We start from the raw sequence: 27,535 nt of genomic DNA on the forward strand, positions 1-27,535 counted from the left end.
GACAGAGCGATTCGCTGGTTGCCAGATTGGGATAAATTCACATTGGGATGCCTATAAAACAGGAACAAGAAACCTTTATTTGTCACACGTACACTCAAGCACAGTGAAATTCCTTTTCTGCATACCGTATAACCCATCTGAAGCAGTGAACACACACATGCGCACACACACACACAGAGCTGTGGACAGCTATACCAGCCTTTCTCAACCGGGGTGCTGCAGCACCCTGAGGTGCCGTCTGGCTTCGTTAGGGGTGCCGTCAAATAATTATATATTCTCATCTCATTATCTCTAGCCGCTTTATCCTGTTCTACAGGGTCGCAGGCAAGCTGGAGCCTATCCCAGCTGACTACAGGCGAAAGGCGGGGTACACCCTGGACAAGTCGCCAGGTCATCACAGGGCTGACACATAGACACAGACAACCATTCACACTCACATTCACACCTACGGTCAATTTAGAGTCACCAGTTAGCCTAACCTGCATGTCTTTGGACTGTGGGGGAAACCGGAGCACCCGGAGGAAACCCACGCGGACACGGTGAGAACATGCAAACTCCACACAGAAAGGCCCTCGCCGGCCACGGGGCTCAAACCCGGACCTTCTTGCCGTCAGGCGACAGCGCTAACCACTACACCACCATGCCACCCCATTATATATTCTAACATTGAAATAAATAAAATGAATTAAAATTCTGGCGGCACGGTGGTGTAGTGGTTAGCGCTGTCGCCTCACAGCAAGAAGGTCCTGGGTTCGAGCCCCGGGGCCGGCGAGGGCCTTTCTGTGTGGAGTTTGCATGTTCTCCCCGTGTCCGCGTGGGTTTCCTCCGGGTGCTCCGGTTTCCCCCACAGTCCAAAGACATGCAGGTTAGGTTAACTGGTGACTCTAAAAATTGACCGTAGGTGTGGATGTGAGTGTGAATGGTTGTCTGTGTCTATGTGTCAGCCCTGTGATGACCTGGCGACTTGTCCAGGGTGTACCCCGCCTTTCGCCCGTAGTCAGCTGGGATAGGCTCCAGCTTGCCTGCGACCCTGTAGAACAGGATAAAGCGGCTACAGATAATGAGATGAGATGAGAATTAAAATTCCAAAAAACGATAGTTACACTAATGCAGATCATTGCCGCCTCATGCATCATCAAAATTTGTCTCACGGCCCCCTTTCCCATGCCACAATGTCACTGCCGGGGTCAGCGTGACTGCATATATTTTATATGGGGGTGCCTTGAGAATTTGCATACTTCTGAAGGGTGCTGTGACTGAAAAAAGGTTGAGAAACGCTGAGCTATACTACAGCACCCGGGGAGCAGTTGGGGGTTAGGTGCCTTGCTCAAGGGCACTTCAGCCCAACCTTCAAGCCAGTAGTAACCTAACTGCAAGTCTTTGGACTGTGGGGGAAACCGGAGCACCCGGAGGAAACCCACACAGACACGAGGAGAACATGCAAACAGTTTGATATTTATTTTTCACGGTATTTTAAGAAATATTGCATTGTATTGTACTGGTGGTGTAGTGGTTAGCACTGTCGCCTCACAGCAAGAAGGTCCTGGGTTCAAGCCCAGCAGCTGACAAGGTCCTTTCTGTGTGGAGTTTGTATGTTCTCCCCGTCTCTGCGTGGGTTTCCTCTGGGTGCTCCAGTTTCCTCCACAGTCCAAAGACATGCAGGTTAATTGGTGGCTCTAAATTGACCGTAGGTGTGAATGTGAGCGTGAATGGTTGTTTGTCTCAGTGTCCACCCTGCGATAACCTGGCGACTTGTCCAGGGTGTACCCTGCCTCTTGCCCATAGTCAGCTGGGATGGGCTCCAGCTTGCCTGCGACCCTGAACAGGGTAAGTGGCTGCAGATAATGGATGGATGTATTGCATTGGATTTGTTTATATAAAATAATCAATTTATTACATTACAGTCATCTCATCTTAATATTTTTTTTGGGCCAAAGACTATTTGTGTTAATTGATTTCCCTCTAGGGCGATACGGTGGTGTAGTGCTTAACAATGTCGCCTCACAGCAAGAAGGTCCTGGGTTCGAGCCCAGCGGCTGACGAGGGCCTTTGTGTGTGGAGTTTGCATGTTCTCCCCGTGTCCGTGTGGGTTTCCTCCGGGTGCTCCGGTCTCACCCACAGTCCAAAGACATGCAGGTTAGGCTAATTGATGGCTCTAAATTGACCATAGGTGTGAATGATTGTCTTTTTGTGTCAGCCCTGCGATGATCTGGCGACTTGTCCAGGGTGTACCCCGCCTCTCGCCCAGAGTCAACTGGGATAGGCTCCAGCTTGCCTGCGATCCTGTACAGGATAAGCGGTTATGGATAATGGATGGATGAATGGATGGATGGATGAATGGATTTCCCTCTGGTGGTGTGATGTAGCAATTACAGCTGAACAGAACAAAGAATTTCAAGGCAATTAATTATGCATCGTATGCATGAATGTGTTTAGATAGGCCTATGCTGCCATAATACAGATCATATTCTAAAGGGAATATTGAGAAATACAAAAAAAAAAACTCAAAGAAATAAGACACATGGATGCTTTAATGTCGTTTATTTGTATAGCACTTTTAACAACATTGTCACAAAAGCAGACTTATTGAAAATAGGCACCCTATGGGTACATGTGGCTGCTGCTTATAAATCCAAAAGCTGTGATAATCAAAAGGTAAATTTTCTTAAAATAAACACCACTTACTCGATATCGAATCAGTAGCCTTGGCGAACCACGAGGTGAATTTCGTTTATCTTTTTATCTGCTGATTATCTTCCAATACTACAAAGTTATAACGAGGTTTCTCTTATTTCGTTTCTGGTTCTGATTGGTTCCGAAGTTTATCAAGAAGTAGAGCAGGTAATTGAACTTGATCAGGATAAGTGCTGATTGGTTACGAAGTTTCGCTCTTGTTACACTCATTCTTACAACACGATGACATAGTGGCCTCGCTACTCGTTCTTGTGTACCTTTGATAACATGAGATTAACTGTTCGTATCGCGAAACCATGATTCGCCGTTCTGGTGATTGCATATGTGCATGCGCAGTGCGCTACTGTTGCACTCATTCATTTATTTTAATGTGCTTTTCTGTAATAGGCTTATATCAGTTAGAAGGCTGAGGAGTGGTTGGCACCTGCCAGTACGTTAAGAGGTATGTACTGATTCATATCATCCCTTGCAAACCACATGTAAGTCTCCTTAGATTGGGTCACAGCAGCCTTATTTGACTGTTCGAGATGGTTCTTGGGAAAACGGTGATTCTGCTGTGTGCTTTCTGCGCTCTCTGTGTTCTGCTTGGGCAGGAAGTCAGCCTGATAAGTTGAATGATTCCTGCTCCCTGACGATCCTGCACTCACATTGTCATCATCACAGAAGCAGAAATGGGAGGTATGCTGCCGGCGGTCATCCATACACTTCTTACGACCCGAGCCCTACAATCACACACACACACACACACACTTGCATTAATATTATGTCGTGATATTATAGGGACCTTCCATTGACATAATTATTCATGCAATTAATGCTATGCCTTCACCAACATAAACCCTCATCCTAACCTCAGTAACCACCCAAAAGGAAATTTTATGCCTCTTGCAGATTGTGAAAATTGTAAATTGTAGCTTGCTCTTGTTAATACAAAACAACATATAGAAGAAGTGTTCAAAATAGTTTTTGCAGACATTTCTATTACTCTGTCCCAGTGTTGTAATCGAGTCATGAAACCTTGAGTCTGAGTCCAGTCTTGAGTCCCCAGTGTTCAAGTCAAGTCCAAGTCATTAAAAACAAATTAGAGTAAAGTCCGAGTCGAGTCCAAGAACAACACTCCAACCACACCATTTGACGGTGGCTGTTTTAGCCCCATTAACGTTAGTTTGTTCCTGAACATGACGTATGAACAGGTGAATGTGCATTCTCTTTGTCAGGGAGTGCGAAGTATTCTGTCATAGATGGTTGGGAGACGGATGTAAGTGCAGAAGGTGTGTTTATTAATACAAGCGAAGACAGGTAAACAATCCAGAACAGCAGACAAAACAGTGAAACAGGCAATAGGTCGAGCGAGGCACAAACAGGCTTTCGTAGACTCGGCAGAATCAAAGACGAGAAACAGGAGATCAGGAAACCGAACAAGGAAATAAGGCTCGGTAACGTATCAGCAACGCAACTCAATACTTCACAAAGTAAGTGTGTGTTCACAGTTTTATATAGGCACGCTGATTGCACCTTAATCCTGTGCAGGTGCGAGTCGTTTACGGTACGCGTACAAGAGTGCTTGGCGCGCGTGCTGTCCGGAGCATGCCCGAGAGTCTTGATGCACGCGCCAAGGTGCGCAGGTGTGACACTCTTGCATGAAATTAGTACAAAAATTAATGTAGATATAAATAAATATCTTAAGCCAAATTGTTATGGCATGTTACAAAAAATAAAGAAAAAAATCAGAGTCCTTGTCTCCAATTTACAAGTTGGAATGCAGTTAATGCACGAGTCCAAGCCCGAGTCATCAATGCTCAAGTCGAAGTCAAGTCATGAGTCCTTAAAATTAGGACACGAGTCGGACTCAAGTCCAAGTCCTGGACTCGAGTACTACAAGCCTGCTCTGTCCTCTGTATTTGTATATTTGTTATTAAACAGTGTGAAAAAACTTACTTGATTATATGTATCTATATTGTCTTGCAGTGAACATCGATTATCATGCTTTGAAAACGGATAGCTCCTGTCTGTTGTCTTCTGAAAGAAAATGCATTTACTTGTTTTGCTTGTAACAAGTTTCCTTATTAAGATATATATTACATTTAAAAATAAATAACTAAATAAAATAATAATAATAATAATAATAATAATAATAATAATAATAATAACTTGCTCACTCAGTTCACTAAATGCAAAACTGTACTCTCATGCAACATTTATCAGGAAACTGTTGCTGTATGTGAATGACCCACTAACTTGGTAAAGTTAATACCGCAAAGTTTTTAACCTTTTCAGGGTTGAAAGACATTTTGGGATATCTCTCTTGTCCTTGCATGTGTTGCGGTACGGCCTGGGAGAGCATGGCTCCTGTGGTGGTACAGGCTTCTCGTGTTACTTCACACTGTGGGGAGTTAACATGGGCAAACTACAAAAAAAAAAATTATATATATCATCATCTCTAGCCACTTTATCCTGTTCTACAGGGTCGCAGGCAAGCTGGAGCCTATCCCAGCTGACTACGGGCGAAAGGCGGGGTACACCCTGGACAAGTCGCCAGGTCATCACAGGGCTGACACATAGACACAGACAACCATTCACACTCACATTCACACCTGCGGTCAATTTAGAGTCACCAGTTAACCTAACCAAACTCCGCACAGAAAGGCCCTCGCCGGCCACGGGGCTCGAACCCGGACCTTCTTGCTGTGAGGCGACAGCGCTAACCACTACACCACTGTGCCACCCCCTATATATATATATATATATATATATATAAATTTTATTTATATATATAATTTATATATATAATATAATTAAAATGGAGCGGCACGGTGATGTAGTGGTTAGCGCTGTCGCCTCACAGCAAGAAGGTTCTGGGTTCGAGCCCCGTGGCCGGCAAGGGCCTTTCTGTGCGGAGTTTGCATGTTCTCCCCGTGTCCGCGTGGGTTTCCTCCAGGTGCTCCGGTTTCCCCCACAGTCCAAAGACATGCAGGTTAGGTTAACTGGTGGCTCTAAATTGACCGTAGGTGTGAATGTGAGTGTGAATGGTTGTCTGTGTCTATGTGTCGGCCCTGTGATGACCTGGTGACTTGTCCAGGGTGTACCCCGCCTTTCGCCCGTAGTCAGCTGGGATAGGCTCCAGCTTGCCTGCGACCCTGTGGAACAGGATAAAGCAGCTACAGATAATGAGATGAGATAATTCAAATGGAATACCCCTTTTGTGTATGTGATTTTATCCCTGTATTTCAAAAGACTATTCTGAATTTAAATTTTGAATCATCCTTAATAACCAACACAGATAAAAACCACAATATTTCAAAAGTCCTCTCACCCAACTGCCATCTTTCTCCATATTTGCGTATCTCTTTCCTCCTTTAGTCATTTTATCTGTTAAAATAGTATTTATTCCAGTTATAACTTCAACATTAGGAAACTCCTCAAATTCGTACTGTAATAAAATTGTGTCTGAACACTTGTATCCATGACAACAGAATACAAGACATGCAGTATTCTCGAATGTACTGACGTAACCAGTTCTCAGTCGTGATTTCCAACCGAACTAATGATAAAAGACTGCCGACTTTTGCATTTATATTCGGACACAATATAATAAATGTTTAGCTGGATGAACTGACCACATTTTTGCAAATTCTGGCTCTATTTGAAAGTGATAATGCCATCTACGCACACTATCTTTCCGGTCGCTAAGAAAATGGTGTACTGAATTCTCGATAGTTACAAATATGACGTCATAGCGGAGGAGCATTTCCGACATATTCGTTTTGTGTTCTGTGTTCCGACTATATATCCACACCTGGACAAAAAAAATACCACCCATGCTTTGTTTTTGTTTGTTTTAATATACTGAATGTAGTTGACATTGTATGATGATTATTTTGGCTGAACAAGGAAAATATATATATTTATTTTTATGTGATTAAAAAAAGAGTGGAAAAGTGAAATATCTTTATCTAAACCTTAATTCAGTGAAAAAAACGCCCCTTCACACGGAAAATCTTTCACATTAAGTGATGTTTTTATGATTGGAGATGTGACGTACATCCGGCTAGAGCAGGGTTAATCTGTGACGTCAAACAACCGGAAGCAGTACCGAAATGAAACGTTATCGAAAACAGGTTACACGATACATATATATTTTTTTGTATTGTAAGCAATAATAAGTTATTTTAGGTACAACTGTAAATAAATTGTGTTGTAAATTTATTGTACAATAGTTTAACAAAATGGAACGTGTTAAGATGTACATTACATTGATGTTTCAGAAACACTGGGATTCGCCATTAGTGCATAAATAATTAAATAGACTACAAATAAAAAAAATACTTTGTTTATTAATTTAAAAAGACATTATATTGATGATAACCTTTTTGTTTGACGTCATATGTGCTTCCGGGTTAAGTTCAGATAGTTTGTGATGGTAAATGTGTCTCTAGCGAGATGTAAGATTACTTTCTGTTTTTCGCTTTTGAGACAAGCGATTAAACACCGTTTATTTGTCTGAAATATATTTGGTCGATGTGGTTAATGAAGCTGACGGTTTTGGAAATGGCATTTGTTACTCCTAGCTAGGATGCGAAAATGGGTCGCTAAGCCAGCTTTAGTGAGCTAGTGGTATTTAGCTAAACACGCTTTGGACTCGCTGGTTAGTCAGACTGATTGAGCCAGATTTAGGTCAGTAAGTAACTGCATCATCTGTTACCTCAATTTTATTTGGCAGAGTGGTGCGGCTGCTTGATCTGGAAGTTTCTAGATGGCTGAGAGAGTTGAGAGAATAGTGCTGTCCTGGTAAACATGAACTCTGAAGAGCAGGGAAAGGACTCGCCTGCGTGCCCACACCACAAACATGAAGAAGTGGAAGCAGATCGCTCGGCCCGTGAAGACACAAAACAGGTAACCAACACTACAGAAACATAATAAATAACATAACCTGTCAGACTGGAGGCTCTCTGTGTGAAGTTTGTCATTTGTGAAGTCATTGGGACACTAAAAATATATAATATTATTTTCAAGAATTACTTATTTTCCTGAGTGACTATAAAACTCAAATGGTGAGGGAGAGAATTGTTTGTGGTGTTAATAAATTGTTGTATCAGCTTGTAACATGCTTTCATTAAGACCTCCCAGTGCTCATGAATATGCAAAGATTTTTATTATTTTTATTGTATTTATTTCGCACTTAAAATAATATACATAACAATGAAATATAAATGAGATATAACAGTGCAAGGGAGGCCGAAAGCTTATGCTTATATAAAGGCCTCCCTTTATCAACTTATAACAATTTAGATAAATCAATTGAACAAAAGAAATAAATATAGATAATAAATAAATAAAACAATATAATGAGAACATAGTACAATAAAAAAAAAAAATTGCCGTAACTTAGGTAATCATGCATGGATATAAATTAAATGTGGAGTTTCCAGTAGTAAACAAGGAAACACAAACCAAATTAGGGAAATGTAGGGTTATTTATAAAATCAGCTTTAGTATGGCTCTTAAATATAGCAAAAGAGGGACACAACTTTGTCTTATTCAAGTTGTTCCAAACCGTGGGACCCCATGCATGATTGTAAATTGTCGTTGGTTAGATTTAGCATTAATTGGCCTTAGATAATTACTTAGTCTTGTATGGTGGTTGTGAATATCTGAGTTTGATTTAAAAAAAAAAGTATCCTAGTAAATTTCAGGAAGGCAGGGACATTTTATGTATTATCTTATACATCAACAAGCTAGTTTGAAGTCTGTTTATGTCGTATATAGTCAGTATCTTTTTAGCTTTTTAAACAACGAAGATAACCCCCAGAGTTTATTAATATTCATAAGTTAACTCAAGTAAGTTTGAAAATGTTACTGGCCTGAATGACACTCCATAAAAATCTCATCAAAACACTCAAGTTATCAAGAAGTGAATTTATATTAGTTTATTAGCTTAAAAGCACACCCAGCTTGTTAGTCAGCAAAGTAATGCTAGTTTACACTACAGCCAATTGCATACTTAGGAAAGGAAGTTGCATTTTTGCATGTCCGTATGAATATCCTTTTTTGACATCTGAGCCGTAATATATGCTAATTAATTATGTAAAGTCCTGAAACTGTAAACTAAATCAATTGTGTACGGTTGCACTGATCTGTTTTCTGAATGCTGTTTGGTCATTGCAATTCCTTAAAGCATATACGCAGAGCCATGGCCTCACTTTTTGTTTATAAATGCCTTGAGACCACAGGAATAGTTTTAAGCGTTAACAAATCTAATATAGTCATTTTTATGATTAAAGTAATTCATATAGGTAGCGGTCTGAGTGAATGACTTTGACGTCCGTAATGTCACAGCAGGAAGTCTATCGGTCTCCTCGCCATTTCCACGATACTAAAACACAGAGCTGACTGCAACGCCGATTCAACATTTTGAGCTAATTTATCGCCATGCCATGTAGATGTGTTGCTGGTCGGTGCAGCAACATGACAGAAGGTGGATTTACGTTGCATTCATGGCCCAAGAATGTTCAAACTGCAAAGATTTGGATGCGTTTTGCGAGAAGTTCGCAGGCACATTGGGCGGCTATGAAGTGGTCTCTCCTCTGCTTTGCACGTTTTACTGAAGACTCGTACGAAACCTCTGATCTGTTGAGGAGCGTTGGCTTTAAGCCTGTATTGAACGAGGGTGCAGTATCAACAATTAAATAAAACCACAAGAAAAGGAAAGTATTTATTTTTTTAAAAGGAAAGTGAATTTAGTTGCACCAGTGAGCTGAGGGTTGTTGGTAAAACCCGGGACGGAATGGGATGGGACATATCGCTTGGGCAGTGACCTCCCCGTGGTTGTTGCTAAAACCGGTGACATCCCATTCCATCCCAGGTTTTAGTAATTGCCTGAACCGAGCAGTAATGGCGGAGTACTCAGTAATGGAGAGAATGGCAAAAGAATGGAGCAGACATTTCATTTCTAAACTGAATATTGCTGCCATCTCGCCCTTACGTGGAAGAAGCGAATGAATGGAGAACTGAACGAACAACTGAAAGTCAGGTTGTTTCAAAACAATCGGCCACAAGATCGGCCTTCAAGAAGCGAGAACACAGATGGGTAAGCTCTGTCTCATTTGGATAAAAAAAAACAACACGTTGTTTACCTGCATTTAGATTAATACATGTAACTTGTATTGTGTATTTAAGTTACCGGTATAAGATTATTTAATTTGCTTCAGAATGTGATTGTCTCAGTTCATCTGATTATTTAATTAGCCTTTCACGTTTTATCAGTGAAAATGCATGCATGTACATGTATGTTGCATAAGTTATAACACCTATCCTGTTTTAATGAGAGTCAACCCACAATCCATGAAGTCAAATCAGTCTTAGGGTGTATTCAGACCAGGATAGTTCGATAGTTCACTTGCTTTGGTCCGAACCAAATGTTTTTTTTATTTTTTCATTTTGGTGCGGTTCGCTTTCACACTGTACATTTTAGTAAGCGGACCAGAATCTGTCGTCAAAGCCACGCCTCAATTATATTTTGACCCCAGAATAGTATCCAGGTTATCGTAATAGATTAATTTCTTTTTTGCGTCGCTAGTACCGCCACTTTTTGAAAGAATGTCCCTGATTTTAATGTAGGTCTGACGGAGTTTCTTCACTTTTAGCCGACATTGTTCTGGGGAGCGCGTGAACCCCTTCTCCTTCATTTTCTCACTGAATACAGCAAACACGTCGGCATTTTTGTGTGTTCTCTCCAAAAGCTCAGATATGTGGACATCTGCCCATATATCCACAAGGGTGCGCGTTTCTTCCTCAGCCCACGTTTGCCCCCTACTCATTTTTTGTACTCGCCTACCACTGGTGACTGAACGACTGTTGTAAGGTTCCCTTGACAACCGAAACAGTGTTTGCACTTTGCGGTGGAGTGTCAAGACTCTGTTTCCCATAATGCTCGACAAACGACGGAAGCTCCCGAGGTACAAAAAAGCAAAACTGTCGGATTAGGTCCAGTCTGCTTTCACACCTCCAAAAGATCCGCACCAGGGTTCCTTTGGTCTGGACCGAGTCCGACCTTGCAGCTCGGTCTCGGTCCACTTGTTTGGTCCGGACCAGAGTTCGGTGGTTTGTATTCAGACCAACCCAAAAGGTCCGGACCAAGGGAAATTTGGTTCGTTTGGTCCGGACCAAACAACGTAGGTGTGAATACGCCCTTAATTGAGCAAGTCGGTAACGGTATTTCTTACTTTCACCATAAATTTTTATTTATATGACTTTGGTCTATAGCTGTAAAAGGCCTTGGCCTAAAAACCGGTTCCTGCTGTAACGTCAAGCACTCAGGGCTGGCTGGCTCAGTGGGGCAGCTTGAATGCCAACTTTGCGGTCGATTTTAACTCTCAAAAATATATATGTATTTTTAATTCCCATTTATGCAGCATACAGGAGTCAAGGAAGGAGATACTATCCACTCAGAAATGTATTTAAAAATAAAGGTTCTGCATATCTCCTTTAAGGTTTGAAAATGCTAGGGAAAAAAATAAATAAATAAAAATTCAAATTATAACCCATTTATAGTGCTTTCTCAGTCTGCTGGCATTCTAAACAGCCAAGATATAAAGCATGACTTTATCATTTTCTAAAGCAATTTACTGTTAGCTTGTATGTCAAATTAGTTGCAAGTCTGATTTGCTAGTTTTTGCTTTCTCAGGGGCCGATCTTATGTCTTTGCAACAATGAGGTGAAGAGTCGAGCCGTGGTGAAGTACTCCGCAGCACCGCCCCCAGCCACCTATGCACTCCTTCAGGAGAAAACAGATCTCAAGCTTCCTCCAGCAAACTGGCTACGCCAGAGTGCTCAGCTCGGCTCTGCTGGCACCACTGTGTTTGGCTCCAGCAGCAAAAGCAAGCCCTTCTCTAGGTATGACTGTTTTAATGCCTCCTTACCACTTTCACAGGTTGCCACTAACACATGACGTGGAAGTCATGAACGTATCATTTTTGAGCCATTAAAATGTCTATGTAGGAAAATGGATTGTTTGTTTGATGGATGGGTGTTTTTAATGCCTAGGAAACTATTAATACATCTGGGAACCGCCCGTTAGTCTTTACCTTTATTAAAATGACAGGTTCTGTGAATATACAGTACATGGCTAAGCAATGTGGAAACACCTCCATGTCCTCCTCCTGCATTTCCAAATAGTTAACTGCTAGTAAAGTAGTCACAATTGTCACATCTGGATGTAGATGGGATTTCAGTGCAAGACACTCAACCTCTCGGAATATATTATAATGAAATTTTTATTTATTTTTTTTCCTTCTCTACAATAGTTTTAGTTAATTAGCTAGTTTGCTGAGCACAGAGGCTCCTTGGCTAAACGTATCCTTTTATGTGAAATATCTAATAACACGAATAGGTCTCAGTGGTCTTCCAATAAGGGGAGTGGTACCATTTACTGCCCAGAATTGTATATACTTGATAATCCAAAGCCATGAAGTTTTCAGTGACGACATTAGCTGATCTCCTATACAACACTCCTCATGTCGGTGTTTTATGGAAATATTGAGAAACGAGCATTTTAAAAATTGGACTAAAAACTATATAGTTTCCCATTTACAAATTGTATGTTTGGACTTCAGGTGGACTTTAACTTCCTCCTTCATTGTCTTCTCTAGGCTACATTATCATTAATGTTGAATGGCAAATTAGTTAGAATTTGTATGCATTGGAACAGCTGGGTATAATAAAGAAGAAACATGGTATGATATTGTACAGCATTGTAACATAAACCACACTCAATTATTGTGTCTGAACAATTTGCTCTTCTTAATTTAACCTGAAATATAACTTTAAGTCATGTGGTGTCCTGTGTTTGTTTTGTTTCAGCTTTGGTATGGCTTATGAATTTATTGACTCCATCGGCAATGATGTTGATGTGGTGTCTGATTCTGAGGTAAGTTCTGTTTGGTTTTATCATTACATGGTGAAGATCTTGTATAGGTCTGTTGCTCATCTTATAGGCATATACATATGGGATAATTATTATTATTATTTTTTTTTTTGGAATGTGTGTGCCTTGGTTTTGGCAGAACATAAAGAAGCTGCTGAAGATCCCGTATAGTAAGTCTCATGTTAGCATGGCAGTGCATCGTGTGGGCAGGACTCTGCTGCTAGATGAACTTGACATTCAAGAGCTATTCATGCGATCATCACAGGTGAGTGTATCCTCTTTCACTAGTATAACTGCTCATGTGCTTTCCAGTTTCTTTTTTTCATGGGTGACACTGGGAGAGACGAGTTTTAATGCCACAAGTCTCATAGCGTGTGGTGTGTGGTTTTTGTTTGGGTTTTTTTTTGGGTGTGTGTAGACTGGAGACTGGACATGGTTGAAGGAATTTTACCAGCGGCTCATTGACCAGAAGTGGCAGAGGAAGAAGAAAAGTAAAGAGCACTGGTATGAAAAGGCCATCCTCTCCAAGTTCCTTTATTATAGGTGAGTTCCAGTTTTACATGTAATAATGTATCAACCAGATTTTTGTTTGTTTTTTTAAAATCATCTGTTATTATCTATAATCAGCAGTCTGTCTTGTATTTCAGTATAAATGGAGATGGTGCTGCAGAGCCCGTGCCCTCCGAATCAGACAGCTGTGCTGAATCAGAGGAAGCTTGTGGAAGAGCGGAATATGGCCCGGCCTGGCCTGCTACCTTCAGCAGCTCAACCTCGGATTCAGACCAGTCCTCTATTCCTAAGGAGGTAATCTCCTGTTATTTATCATGTGTGTTTATGTGAGAGAGAAAGAAAAAATGTGCATGCTTGAGAGCCAGGAACACCTTTAACTGTAAAATAAATTCCATGGACCTCTTCAGTACAGATTTATTTTATGAATGTTATATAAATAATATTAAATAGTGTTATTATTTGTTTATTAGACCTGTAGTCCTTTTTATCCCTGAACATTGCATTGACAGAACCCACTGGGTCCAGTTTGACATTATTTATAGGCCTATATAATTTTGAGTTATTGAGGTTTTGGATTAAACTTATTTAAAGCGAGACGGCCTTTCGATTTCATAAAATCGGTGAAATTTAGTTCCCTCTGAAATTTGGTCACTGTGATATGTTTTTATTTCTGTAATATCTCACAAAATATCAGGCCATTCTGTGACTGGGAAGTTATTTAATTTATGGGGATTCCCGAGCAACTAATGTGCATGAAATTGCTCGCTTTGCGCAGTCAAGCAGACAGAGGAAGCCTGTGTGTGCATGCACAGGTTTACCTTTGATCGTGCACTGACAGTTATATCATTCTGTTGCTAAACAAACAGCTGATCACACTGAGGTGCTCGCTGACCGCCGATATTTATTAGTTTGGTCCTGCGTTTCCTTTCCTTTGCAACATAACGTCTTTGCTTCTCGCTTTCCGTTACTGTAGTCGGTCTTTCACATTTCATTCGCACACTCACGTTCTCCATTTTTCTCTCCTGTTTCAAATTTGTATCCCATAATGCCTTGCGCGAACGGGGAAAGCCCACCAGGTCATGCATGACATAGTATCTTGAATTGGGTCATGTTGAAGCAGGAAAAAATAGAGAATTTAGGGCCATGTGGCCCTAAATTCATTAATTGTTCTATTTAAGAAAACCTAATAAAATTGGAAGTCTGATTCGAATTAAGTTGTTTTTGGTCCACTAAACACAAATAATTGGGTGTCGGGGAAAATTCTTTTGATGACCTACACTTGAAAAATCTGAAAGGCAGTCTACCTTTAATTCAGTGAACAGTTAAATAGACTAATAACTATAAGAACTCAATAGTAAATATAACTTTGATAATGATGGGTTCCTTTGCTGTAACTAATTGAAAAACTCATGGACCCCTTGGCTATGCTTTCTGGACTCTACTTTGAGAAACACTGCTTTAGAGGATGTGCTTTATTTTCCACTATTCTCTTCTATTTTCTAGGAGCGAGTAGAAAATACGTATGCGCTCGGCCATGTTGCTTCTGTTCCTAAAGAACAGAACCTGCCAACGCTCTTTAATGAAGGAGAGAACAGTCAGGTAACAGACTCGTACCTCAACCCAGTGGAAGTGTGTGTTACCCCTTTTCCACCAGTGTGAACTAGGTGCTAGTTCTGGGCTGGTGCTAGTACTGGTTTGGAATTGGTTCAACTTGCAAACCTTCTAAGAACTGGCTTGTTTTTCCACAAGCTACATATCCAGCATAGAGCCACAACATTACATATCTGCTTTCCCAGCAGTGCTAGTCCAAGCACAACAACAATATTGGCAGACTACTGAATTATGTAAACTATACACTACTAGGGTTCTAACTAAACCAAACTATCAGCGTAATAGCACCAGTCTTAACGGCCGGAGGTTCAGGGGCCGCCTTAGGCCCCTGAAAGCTCATGGGTTCTGCATGCTCGGAGATGCATTCTAGTGCATTTCCTGGCACTTGCATGCCTCCCTGAAAGTCACTATTTTTTTTCCCCAAAAGTTGCTGTGATTTATTTATTTATTTATTTATTTATTTATTTTTTATTGAAGACTTATTACAATTAATCAACTGTATTGCTGACATATTTATAGAATAAGAATAAAATAACCAGTTGATATTCACCTAGTGTCAGCTTTATTTTCAGCTTCAGCCATTCAATTACAATACATGCTCTCGAACCCATGTTCCTGGCCAAGAGCTTTTTCTTTGGCTGTGAATACATGAATTGGTTTGGTAGAAAAGGGGTTTATCAGGCTTGATTCAAAGTCTAAGTACTTTCCATTACCACACATTATGATAAAGCAGTTTGGGGTGTATTTTATGGCTTACTAGTATTATGTAGCTGTGGTTCTCTTTATGGATGCAGGGTTTGAAAAATGACTTTGTGCGGAACATCCTCTGGACTTTTGAGGACATTCACATGCTAGTGGGATCCAACATGCCCATTTTTGGAGGAGGCCGTTACCCAGCAGTGAGTCTGCGTCTCAGGTCAGATTCCCTGTCCCAGTTTACAGTGACAGTGTTTAAAGATTTAGCTGTTTGATTTAATTAGTTGTTTGTTACACAGTAATAAGCTCCATGCATTTTCAGATGCAAAGCACCTAATGGACCTGGCTTATTATTTAATAATGTAGTGTTACTGTGCACCAGAGTGGTTTCCCATCATGCCCTAGGAAAGAAGAATACACATACTGGGTTCTATTTAAAACAAATTGGGTTGATGGTTTAGTTCTAAAGGTAGCAGTGGTGATTTGTATCACTGACATTGTGGCATTATTTCATTTATTGCTTATTTTAAAAGTTACCATTGTGTGCCTTGATTTTAAATTTGATTTTTTTTTTTCTCTTGATTTAGGGATAACAACAAACCAATTAACATTCTCACTGGTATCGATTACTGGCTGGACAATCTGATGTGCAATGTACCAGAGCTTGTCATGTGTTTCCATGTAAATGGCATAGTGCAGGTAAAACTTGAGGTTGTTCGGTTCTCTATTCTTGTTCGTATTAGTACATGTACAGATTTTCTTCCATTCTTCTTAACAGAAATATGAGATGATAAAAACAGAGGACATCCCAGATCTGGAGAATTCTACGTTTTCCACTCGGGTGGTGAAAGACATTGCCCAAAATATACTTTCTTTTCTTAAATCCAATTGTACCAAAGAAGGACACACATATTGGCTCTTCAAAGGTGAGTTTCTGAACATTAGTGTCTCTTTGTGGTATAGCTGCATGTCATTTTGTAAATTTGGGTATAAAGATCGTGTTCCACACACATGAAGAAAAACAGTAGAAAACCTCTGAGTGTGTCTAACTCTCATTCCTTTTAGCAAGTGGGAGTGACATTGTAAAGCTGTATGATCTGACCACTCTGTGTGAGGACGCACCTGAAGAGAAATGCCAGAACCCCTTTACTTTACCAGTGGCAGTGCTACTCTATAAGTGTGTATTGCATCTGAAGCATCATATCCCATAGTCTCTACTTGAGTGCTTTGTGTTTTCTGGATCAACGTGCTGAGCGCGAGTTGATTTGTTCTAAAATTCAGGGTGGCAAGAAATATGATGCTGAAAAAGAACCAAAATAGGAAGCACTACGGGACCATCAGAACTCTGCTGCTCAACTGTGTTAAACTACTAGATGAGGAGAAACACTCTCAGGTACACTCACCGGATGTCTCGCAATACCTTTTGTTGCAGCCCAGCTTTTCTTTGATAGGACAGTGGTTCATCATGTTTCCTTTCTGACTGTTTAGATCATTGCCTCAGCTCACTACATGCTATCAGAGCTGTTTCATTTGGATGACTCAAGTGAGGAGGACAGCAGCGAGGAGTCTCTACGCAACGAGGGCTCAGAAGACAGCTATAGTGAAGATGAAGATGTGGATGAAGTAGATGATGATGACAGCTGCTCATACAGCATGGCATCTGAGCGTCCAGAGGACTGCAAGGCTGTGGCTGTGATTAAATCAGTGGAGGAGCTGTCTGTGCCAGAGAAGTACACATCAACCCACAAGATAAGGGTATGCCTATAATCTTTATGAAGCAGGAATGGTTTATAACCTTGTTCTTTTCTGCTCTTTTTTTTTTTTAAATATATGAACACGTTCTGTATTTGGTCCTGAACAAGTCTGTGTTAAATTATTGTGATGATTACACATGATACTGATGTCATCCATGTTAGGTTGGATGACATCAGTATCATGCTTTGAAGATTTGTATGCACACCTTATTGTCCCCTCTAACTTTCCTCCCCCCCCAACCAGCCCAATTGCTCGTTTCCTGTGTCCCAAGACAAAGAAGAGAAATGCAGACTTATACTTAGCTATGTGCTAAAGGTGAGAACATTCAGATCTATCGTTGTTTTGCTTTATTGATTTAATGACATAGAGCAATAGAAATGATCCAGAATTACTTGATGTTTTAATGTAACATTGTCAAAGACATGACGGGATGTTTATAAATGAGCAAGAGCCCGGTGTTGATTTAAAAACAAAAAAAGAGTATAGTTGAATGTTTACAACTCCACATGATATGTAAAAACATTGTATCTGTGAATAAATATATACAGTAGATTGATGGTTTGGGTAGAGTCATGGTTTTGCCATTCATATTGGTGCCATCCCATTGAATACATATTGGATGTTTCACACCAAAATATTGTAGATTAAAAGTATATAAATAATAAAAAGCTCTGCTTTGCTCTAATTGAGGTTGAAAATGTTATCTTAATACGGCACAATTTTTAGATAGAACTTTATTCCCACGTCTCAAAATGTTAAAAAAAAAAGTTTCCCTTGATAGGAAAAGTTCTTGAGACAGAGGCTGGATTCCCATACTGTTAGTATGTTTGAGAATTGTCTGTACAGTAAACACTTTGTTTGTGCTATAGGGCCTGAAGGCAGTGGATAACAGTATCAAGAAGGAGAGTGACCTGCCAGCAGCTGACCCCAACACACCTATCCCTCTGAAGTATGAGGAGAGTGGAGCCAGAGCAGTAGAGAAAGAGATCGCTCTACTGCTTGACAGAGGTCAGCAGCACTCATTTTTTAATTTTCACTAGAATACCCTTTTACTTTTTCTGTACATTTCATCTATTGGATCTTGCTTTCTCTCTCCTTCAGTATGAGCTCCTTGTGTTGACTCTCTTCCTATATTTCTGGTCAGCTGCTCCATGTGGTGAGGGGCTGAAGACGCCCATGCGCTCAGGCATGCTACCTGGTTCCTGGCAGCACCAGATGAAGCTTCAGCTCTTCCTGAAGTCATCGAAAGCTTACTACGTGCTGGCTGAGGCTGCTACCAATCTGCAGAAGTACGGCCGTGCACTGCGTTACATCAAACTGTCCCTACAGTGTCATGGTGAGAAAACAATAATAGAAAAGGGTACACTAATATCAGCAAAAGGTAATATAGTTTTAACCTGTGTTCTGACAGTACATTAAATTCTCTCTCCTCCCTGTGTGCAGATGCATATTGTGCTATAAGCAGTGGGCTGCACCCGACTGTGCTGCTCTTCCACAGCCAGTGTCTGTCTCTTTGTGGAGACGTCCAGTTGATGTTGGCTCAGAATGCCTCAAACAGAGCTGCCTATCTGGAGGAGTACAGCTACCAGACCAGAGATGACCAGGAGATCCTGCACTGCCTTCACCGGGAGAGTTCCTGTCAAGGTTTCACTCCTCTACCATTATTCCATCAGTATTATATAAACATTGTGTTCATGAGCAGTTCCTCAAATGTGTTTGTGTGGACAGGCTGATAGAACAGCTGAAGTTATAGATGAGTTATCCATACTACGTTTTGTTTTTGATCTTCATATTGTATAAAGACTGGCCATTAAGGATGCATGTCTCCTTTTTTATCCCCCGCTGGCCGAAAGGCCCGAAGGGGGATTATGTCGTGGCAATGTCCGTCCCGGGAAAGGCGCTCACCTTCTGAAATCAACTCCTCTCACAATTTTTGGAGGAATTACACGAAACTTGGCAGGATTCTTTGTTATATGTTGGTATTACACAGATTGTAATTTTGTTAAATTACATCACATTTTACCAGAGTTACAGCCCTTGATTGACAATTTCATGAGAGTGTTTTTTCCTTCTGAAATCAACTCCTCTCACAATTTGTGGAGGAATTTCACCAAACTTGGTAAAAGGCCTTGTTCTACGGTATGTCGGTAGTACGCGTATTGCGATTTAATTTCGTTTGTGAAAATTTTACCAGAGTTTTGACTCTTGATTTTAAATAACTTGTACTTTGACAATTTCATGAGGGTGTATGTTCTTCTGAAATCAACTTCTCTTACAAGTTGTGGAGGAATTTCACCAAACTTGGCAAAAGGCCTTGTTACATGACAGTTATACGCATACTGAAATTTCATTTAATTTGGACAAATTTTACCAGTTATGCCCTTGATTATTAACAAACTTGTACTTTGGCAATTTCATCAAGGTGTGCTTGCTTTCTGAAATCAACTTCCCTCAGAATTTTTATTATCCCCCGCTGGCCGAAAGGCCTGAAGGGGGATTATGCTGTGGCGATGTCCGTCCGTCCCAGGAAGGGTACTCGCCTTCTGAAATCAACTCCTCTCTCAAATTTTGGAGGAATTTCACGAAACTTGACAGGATTCTTTGTTACATGTCAGTAATACACGTATTGCAATTTTGTTCAATTCAGTCACATTTTACCAGAATTATGGCATAGTTGCCAGCGGGGGATTTTGTGCTCTCAGAGCACTCTTGTTTAATAGTAATAAAAAAAATGAGTATGGTTTTTAAATATGGTACTTTACTGAGTGCTCTCTGTATTCACTTACAGTTGCTGCTGAACTTTCTCCTGACTAAGAGTGTTTTTTTTTAATTGCAGCTATACTGTAAACATTGATACCAATATAGGTTTCAATGCAAGCATATACACAAGCAACCTTGTGTATATGCTTGAGAAGGGTTAATTAAAAAAGCAGCACGTTTTTGGTCAGTTTGCCTTATGATCTATGTTTCTCTCAGCTTTCAACATGGCCACTGACCTGGCCACTGATCCAGAGTACCAACTGTTTGTCAGCAGTAAGTGCTATGAGGCAGCCCATGACATTTTAACCTCTGAAGCTGTGAAAGACTTGAGTCTGGAGAAGCTGTCGCAGGTTCTGAAGCGGCTTGGAAACATTCGGAACGAGATGGGCGTCTTCTATATGAACCAAGCTGCAGCACTGCAGACCGAGAAAGGAGGGGGTGAGTGCAGCACTTGTACCTTCTTATGGAGGCTCAAAGATTAAAATATCTCTCTACTTTTTCAGGATTTTGCACAGTGGATTTTGTATCGTTGACCTGTTGAATGTTGCATTGCAATATTTTGATTGTATTTTTCTTTCCCTTTGCTGTGTTTGAACCTTAGTACGGAAGTCAGTGTGTGCAGCGGAGCAGGAGCTATGGAAGAAGAGCTTCTCTTGTTTTGAAAAGGGCATGCAGAATTTTGAGACCATTTCAGACTCTGTAAACAAAGCCCTGCTGCTGTGTAACATCGGCAGACTGATGCGGATCTGTGCCCAGGCCCATTGCACCATGACTACAGAAGAGGGCCGAGGAGAGTTCTCGCCTGAGGAGGCTCTCTATTACAACAAGGTACGATCTCACACAGAATAGGTTGGTAGAATGTCTGATGCAGAGGTGCGGTTAGGGATTGAGATTCTACAAGACACAAGGAAGGAGTGAATATTAAAAAAAATGAAGACTGCTACTTCATTTATTTAGATTTTGTTTTCCATTAGAATGAACTGGCTTTCTGTCCAGGCAAAGTTTATTTCCACTTGGTCTGAATGCTGACCTGAATGATTACCCTGTGTTGCTAGTGAATTTAATTGATCCATTTCATTGCATAGAAAAACCCTCATGACTGTGTTTAAGTCTTTCACTTGGAGGTATCTCTTTGTCACTGGTTTTATGTTAAATGTGATGTATCTTTCTCCCTTTTGTATCTATACATAGGCAGTGGATTACTATCAGAGGGCCATGAAGTGTCTAGGCAGTAGAGAGAGCCATGCAGCAGTGTGGGATTCAGTGAACTGGGAGCTCTCCACAACATACTTCACCCTGGCTACACTACTGCAGGACTATGCTCCACTGTCCCGCAAAGCTCAGGAGCAGGTGACATACACACATTCATTTGATGATATAGATAACACAGGACTGTTTTGTATGTACTTTGGAAGCATGTTTTATGTTCTGCTGTGTTTGTTTCAGGTTGAGAGAGAAGTGACCGACGCCATGATGAAATCTCTGCGATATTGTGACCTCCAGACAGAATCAGCCCGCCAGCCACTATACCAGTACAGAGCAGCAACCATCCACCACAGACTGGCGTCTATGTACCACAGTTGTTACCGTAACCAGGTACGCATGTTCACTCATGCGCTCACATGCAAACTTTTTTCCCCCCTATAAACTAGACCTGAGGCATTCAGAACACCCACCAGTGCACCACCTCATGATATTTGTTCACCCTCCCTATTTTCAACTTAGTTAAAGTTTTGTTTTCATTTAAGCTTTTAAATGCTTGTACTAAAGAGCAAGCTATAGATCGGAGTTAACACATCTAGCTATGCTGATGGCGAAATAATAATGCAGTATATTGGTATAACCTATACCGATGCATGTACATGTAACAAATACAGTGGTGCTTGAAAGTTTGTGAACCCTTTAGAATTTTCTATATTTCTGCGTAAATATGAACTAAAACATTAGATTTTCACACAAGTTCTTAAAGTAGATAAAGAGAACCCAGTTAAACAAATGAGACAAAAATATTGTACTGGGTCATTTATTTACTGAGGAAAATGATCCAGTATTACATATCTGTGAGTGGCGAAAGTATGTGAATCTCTAGGATTAGCAGTTAATTTGAAGGTGAAATTCGAGTCAGGTGTTTTCAATCAATGGGATGACAATCAGGTGTGAGTGGGCACCCTGTTTTATTTAAAGAACAGGGATCTATCAAAGTCTGATCTTCACAGCACGTGTTTGTGGAAGTGTATCATGGCACGAACAAAGGAGATTTCTGAGGACCTCCGAAAAAGCGTTGTTGATGCTCATCAGGCTGGAAAAGGTTACAAAAGCATCTCTAAAGAGTTCGGACTCTACCAATCCACAGTCAGACAGGTTGTGTACAAATGGAGGAAATTCAAGACCATTTGTTACCCTCCCCAGGAGTGGTCGACCAACAAAGATCACGCTAAGAGCAAAGTGTGTAATAGTCAGTGAGGTCACAAAGGATCCCAGGGTAACTAGTAAGCAACTGAAGGCCTCTCTCACATTGGCTAATGACCTTCTTCCAGGCATGAGTCCACCCATCAGGAGAACACTGAACAACAATGGTGTGCATGGCAGGGTTGCAAGGAGAAAGCCACTGCTCTCCAAAAAGAACATTGCTGCTTGTCTGCAGTTTGCTGAAATCACGTGGACAAGCCAGAAGGCTATTGGAAAAATGTTTTGTGGACGGATGAGACCAAAATAGAACTTTTTTGATTTAAATGAGAAGCGTTATGTTTGGAGAAAGGAAAACACTGCATTCCAGCATAAGAACCTTATCCCATCTGTGAAACATGGTGGTGGTAGTATCATGGTTTGGGCCTGTTTTGCTGCATCTGGGCCAGGACAGCTTGCCATCATTGATGGAACAATGAATTCTGAATTATACCAGCAAATTCTAAAGGAAAATGTCAGGATATCTGTCCATGAACTGAATCTCAAGAGAAGGTGGGTCATGCAGCAAGACAACGACCCTAAACACACAAGCCGTTCTACCAAAGAATGGTTAAAGAATAAAGTTAATGTTTTGGAATGGCCAAGTCAAAGTCCTGACCTTAATCCAATTGAAATGTTGTGGAAGGACCTGAAGCGAGCAGTTCATGTGAGGAAACCCACCAACATCCCAGAGTTGAAGCTGTTCTGTATGGAGGAATGGGCTAAAATTCCTCCAAGCCAGTGTGCAGGACTAACCAACAGTTACCGGAAACGTTTAGTTGCAGTTATTGCTGCACAAGGGGGTCACACCAGATACTGAAAGCAAAGGTTCACATACTTTTGCCACTCACAGATATGTAATATTGGATAATTTTCCTCAGTAAATAAATGACCAAGTATAATATTTTTGTCTCATTTGTTTAACTGGGTTCTCTTGATCTACTTTTAGGACTTGTGTGAAAATCTGATGTGATGTTTTAGGTCATATTTATGCAGAAATATAGAAAATTCTAAAGGGTTCACAAACTTTCAAGCACTACTGTTCCTAATTTTTGTGTGTGTGTGTGTGTGTGCGCGCGCGCGTGTATGCTCATTTAAGGTAGGTGATGAGAGTGTACGGAAGCAGCACAGGTCTCAAGCAGAGCTCCATTATGCCAAAGCAGTGCATCTGTTTCTCAGTCTGAGTGATGCCCCGTGTGAGTTGCTGCGCACACTGCTGGAACGAGTGGCCTTTGCGGAGTTCACCATGGCAGGTCAGTCACACACTTGTCTTGCTATTAGTCCAACTGAATTTGTGCAGATTGCTGATGAAACCATTTTTTGGGCTCTTAAATTATTTTTACTTGCATGGAAAAATTTCTAATTTCATAATGTCTATTTTGTGGGTTATGGCTAGGATTAACATTAGGATTAGATTTGCACTATAATAGGGGTGTTCACACGGCAACTTTTACTCCGGTGTAGCACCGGGGCTGCCCCGGTAGAGCGTTCACACGGTACAAAGTTATACCGGTGTAGCCCCTGAAAGCTGCTTAAACCGGTGCAAATCTAACCCTGCTCGGGAGGTGGTTTAAGAAATTTACTCCGGAGTAAATGCTAGTTTGCGGGGCAGCACCGATATAAAATGGGACGTCTGAACGCTACAGGGGTAGACTCGCTACGCGTGAGGAGAGTTGATTACATACGGGCATTGCATAATTTGCATCCTGGTATTTTGCGCTTCCAAAATGGCGAATATCAACAACAGAACTGCGTGTCTTCCAGTGTTGCCAGATTTGGCAGTTTTAAGTGCATTTTGACGGATTTGAACATATTTTGGGATGGAAAACGTCAGCAATATCTGGCAACACTGGTGTCTTCATCCACGTTGTTTTCCCGGCGCTTGGTGATGCCATGACAACCGGGAAAAAGAAGTACATTTTCACGCATGCGCATATTTCATTTCCGCATTATTACTATCGGAAATGATAGTAATAATGATAGGAAATGATAGTAATAAAAGGAAATATCAAAACTTTATTACTATCAAAGGAAATGATAGTAATAAAGTTTTTGCTACTATAACACGGTCGCAGAAACTGCCGTGTGACCGCAAGTGGGGCTGCACCGGTGCTAACACGCTTCTCTCTAGTAAGCAGGGTTGTGACGTGTGAACGCTGCGCAAAATTTACACCGGTGTAAGATATATCGCAACAAAATACATCGGTGCAGCATCGATGCAAATATGTGCCGTGTGAACACCCTATCTATTGTTTTTCCCAATACATGATTAATTCCTTTTACATTGTTAATACGTGTGTGTATGTCTGTGTCTTTGTATGTTTAGGACAGAGCAGTAGTGCAGTGAAATTGAAAACCTTAACAGGAGCTTTGGAAATAATATGCGAGACTCGCCATGCGTTCAGACTAATCTATAAAGAGCTGCAGGAGCAACAGCAAGGAGAGGTATAGCATTACAGTTTGAACTTGTAACCTCCTTCCAGGCACTAGTCCAGAACCTTAAACACTGAGCCAGCACTGCTCTGGGAGCTCACCCTGGATATAAACATGAGGATACAAAAAGAGACTTTTTTTTTCATTTTAAAAAGGTTATAAAACTATAATCCTGTTAAAAGAAATGTTGTGTGTGTTAAATTATGACTACAGGCTGTTGTACGAGAAGGCATGCCCAAACCTGATGAGTCCTCTGAAGATATCCCTGTCTCTACAGGGTTGAACAGACAGGAAGTGGTGAAGCTGATTGGTATATTTGAGCCCAGTATCTCCTTCTTGCTGCTGCAGCTGATTAAACTCAGTACCACCAGTAAACGCAAACCAAAGTAAGGGGGAGAAAAATCCCATTTTGGCCAATAAAGTAGAATTTCTTCAAAAATAGTATGGTTTTGACAAATTACTTTTTTAAGAATAATTCTATAATAAGTGAACCAGATCTTATGATATACCATATTCTATTAAATATTATATGGTGTAAAATGTTGTCATTTGATAGACTTCAGAACACTTCTGTGAGTCACTCTGGATAATGGCATCCGCCCAATGCCACAAATAGAGGATATTACACGGTTACGTGACAATAGGAAGTTTATCTTCAAGTGGTGAACACATTCACAAGTGAGCGAAGCGAATGAGTGAAAATATTTTTCAACGCAAAAAGATAAAGTTCATAACTTTCATATCTTTGCACCACCATGTAACGTTCTTTTATATTATATGGACACATCCCACAAAAAAAAGTGGAAGTTAATTAAAAGAATTTTAATTTTGAACCAGTTCGCTATGTTGACAGTGTGCGTCTAGTCAGCAGGAAAACTTTGGGAGTGACATCATTGAAGTGAAATATCAGGAATTATTATACATACAGGACGCTTTTTCAATGGAATAAAAACATGTATTCTATTCCCTTCTAGCGGGTCTCATTCATTTGTTTTGATAGCATGCAATATTGTTAGCATATCACTTATCCTACGTGTATTACGTCACTCTACCCAATGGAGAGTGAGCGTTGAATATGGTTTACGATATTGCATGGTTGTCAAGACAACATGACGTCACACATCGGAGACGTAAAACTTCTGCGCTAGCGAGCGACTGTGATGATTTGGAAACAAACATGGCCGCCAGGTTTGCGTCATTAAATACGGAAGATTTTGAGAGAATTTTGAAAGAGAAAGACGCGTCGAACACCCGAAAGGAATGTGTATGTATAATAATATTGTCTGGCTTTTTTTCGTGGTATATCAGGTATATTCCATTCAGCTAGCATGATATTAGCTGAATGGAATATATCTGATATACCACGAAAAAAAGCTAGCCAATAATTAAATATGTCACTCAGATTTGCGCTGTTTTGTATGAAAAATGCGAGTTTTTCCAACACAAGAAGATAAACTTTATATCTTCTTACTTCATATCAAGCTAACATGTGATGTTCTTTTTGTTATATGGACACATTCACAAAGTACCCAAATTTATCCAAGCAATTCCTCGATTTCCTCATGAGTGACAGAGATTTGTTACGGTTTTGAATCTCCATGTCCCGAATATAGTTCGTATGAAAAATATGAGTGGTGTATTTCCCAGTAGAACACTCGTTTCCATATAATGTATGTAATTGTGTAATATTCCAAAGATCACTTGGTTCACCTCATGGTTTTAGAAGCTTGCACAGCTGATTAAGGACTTTTGTCTGAAACACCATGTTTCTCTGGAAACTTTGTGTACGCTATTGTACAATTTTGTACCTCTACATTTATCATCATCACAGATCTTGCCTAACTTCATGAGCAAAGTTTGTGATTTTTAACCCACTTTTGAGATATGTTGGGTGATCTTTTTAGACAGAAGGAAATGTTAACAAATGTAGACCAATAACACACAGCCTTCACACTGATGTCATCATGCACATGGGTTTGTGTGTTTGTTTTTGTTTTGTTTCTGTATAAACAGCAGTAAAGAGGAGGAGCAGGTGAAGGTCTACAAGCAGGTCTACTCCAGACTATTGCGAGCAGAAAAGAACACCCCCCTGACCCAGCGCCTAGCCCTCTATATGGAACTTCTTGATCAACTGACCTCACCAGCATAAACTGAAGGCAACCCCAATTCTACATGGGAATTATAATGTGAATCATAAATCAGATCTTCAGTCTGATCAAGGTTATTAACCATCACCCAGACCCTGTAGTGAAAGACTTCTGAAGTGATTTCTGGAATGGGACTTCAATGTGAATGAGTTTTTACCAGCGGTGCCTTGTCCTCACACTTACGGCTGATTACTCACTAGATTTTTGCCCTTCCTTTTTTATTTTTAGGTATTATTCATTGAGGTGAAACTGGCAGAAATATTTTCTAAAGCTGACTAATGTAAACTAGTTAAAATGCATTCTTTTACTGAATAAGAGACTGAAGGATACTTCAGTATTTTACTTTTGGAGGAATAAGCAAACGTTATTTATTTATTTTTTTCTCAGAAGGGTCACAATATGAATGATTGATTTAATATGTGCAATAAAAAGGTAATGTACAGGACAAGCTCTGTCTGATAAAGCTGGTGCAATATTTTATACGTGTGTGTGCCATGCAAATTATTTAGTAAAATTTTGGAAGTTGATTGAACATTTGTCTTGATCCTGTCTCAGGCTGCAC

General features: G+C 40.5%; 2 protein-coding genes across 3 annotated transcripts; one reads left to right on the top strand and one right to left on the bottom strand.

The window, feature by feature from the left end:
- Positions 1 to 2,557: 2,557 nt before the first annotated feature.
- On the bottom strand, positions 2,558 to 7,481 carry tex36 (testis expressed 36). 2 transcript variants are annotated; one of them, XM_060934356.1, is made up of 5 exons: positions 7,397 to 7,481; positions 6,008 to 6,063; positions 4,964 to 5,101; positions 4,633 to 4,713; positions 2,558 to 3,416 (listed from the first exon to the last, which is right to left on the bottom strand). In XM_060934356.1, exons 2-5 carry the CDS (start codon positions 6,056 to 6,058, stop codon positions 3,093 to 3,095), a joined length of 594 nt encoding a protein of 197 aa, XP_060790339.1. In that variant the 5' UTR covers positions 6,059 to 6,063; positions 7,397 to 7,481; the 3' UTR covers positions 2,558 to 3,092. The 2 variants fall into 2 exon arrangements, with proteins under 2 accessions (XP_060790339.1, XP_060790340.1); XM_060934357.1 differs by having other exon boundaries at positions 4,964 to 5,043; positions 7,397 to 7,428.
- edrf1 (erythroid differentiation regulatory factor 1) lies at positions 7,095 to 27,505 on the top strand. The gene is made up of 25 exons (XM_060934355.1): positions 7,095 to 7,587; positions 11,378 to 11,586; positions 12,553 to 12,619; positions 12,756 to 12,881; positions 13,035 to 13,159; positions 13,264 to 13,420; positions 14,630 to 14,725; positions 15,532 to 15,653; positions 16,021 to 16,132; positions 16,212 to 16,359; positions 16,499 to 16,610; positions 16,715 to 16,826; positions 16,922 to 17,188; positions 17,432 to 17,503; positions 18,058 to 18,196; positions 18,333 to 18,524; positions 18,632 to 18,832; positions 20,165 to 20,386; positions 20,550 to 20,776; positions 21,140 to 21,298; positions 21,395 to 21,544; positions 23,493 to 23,646; positions 24,720 to 24,838; positions 25,040 to 25,212; positions 26,840 to 27,505. The coding sequence occupies exons 1-25, from the start codon at positions 7,489 to 7,491 to the stop codon at positions 26,973 to 26,975; spliced, it is 3,696 nt and encodes a 1,231-aa protein (XP_060790338.1). The 5' UTR covers positions 7,095 to 7,488; the 3' UTR covers positions 26,976 to 27,505.
- The last annotated feature ends 30 nt before the right edge of the window (positions 27,506 to 27,535 follow it).

Source organism: Neoarius graeffei, chromosome 11 (genome assembly GCF_027579695.1).
Source record: "Neoarius graeffei isolate fNeoGra1 chromosome 11, fNeoGra1.pri, whole genome shotgun sequence".
NCBI classification, from domain to species: Eukaryota; Metazoa; Chordata; class Actinopteri; order Siluriformes; family Ariidae; genus Neoarius; species Neoarius graeffei.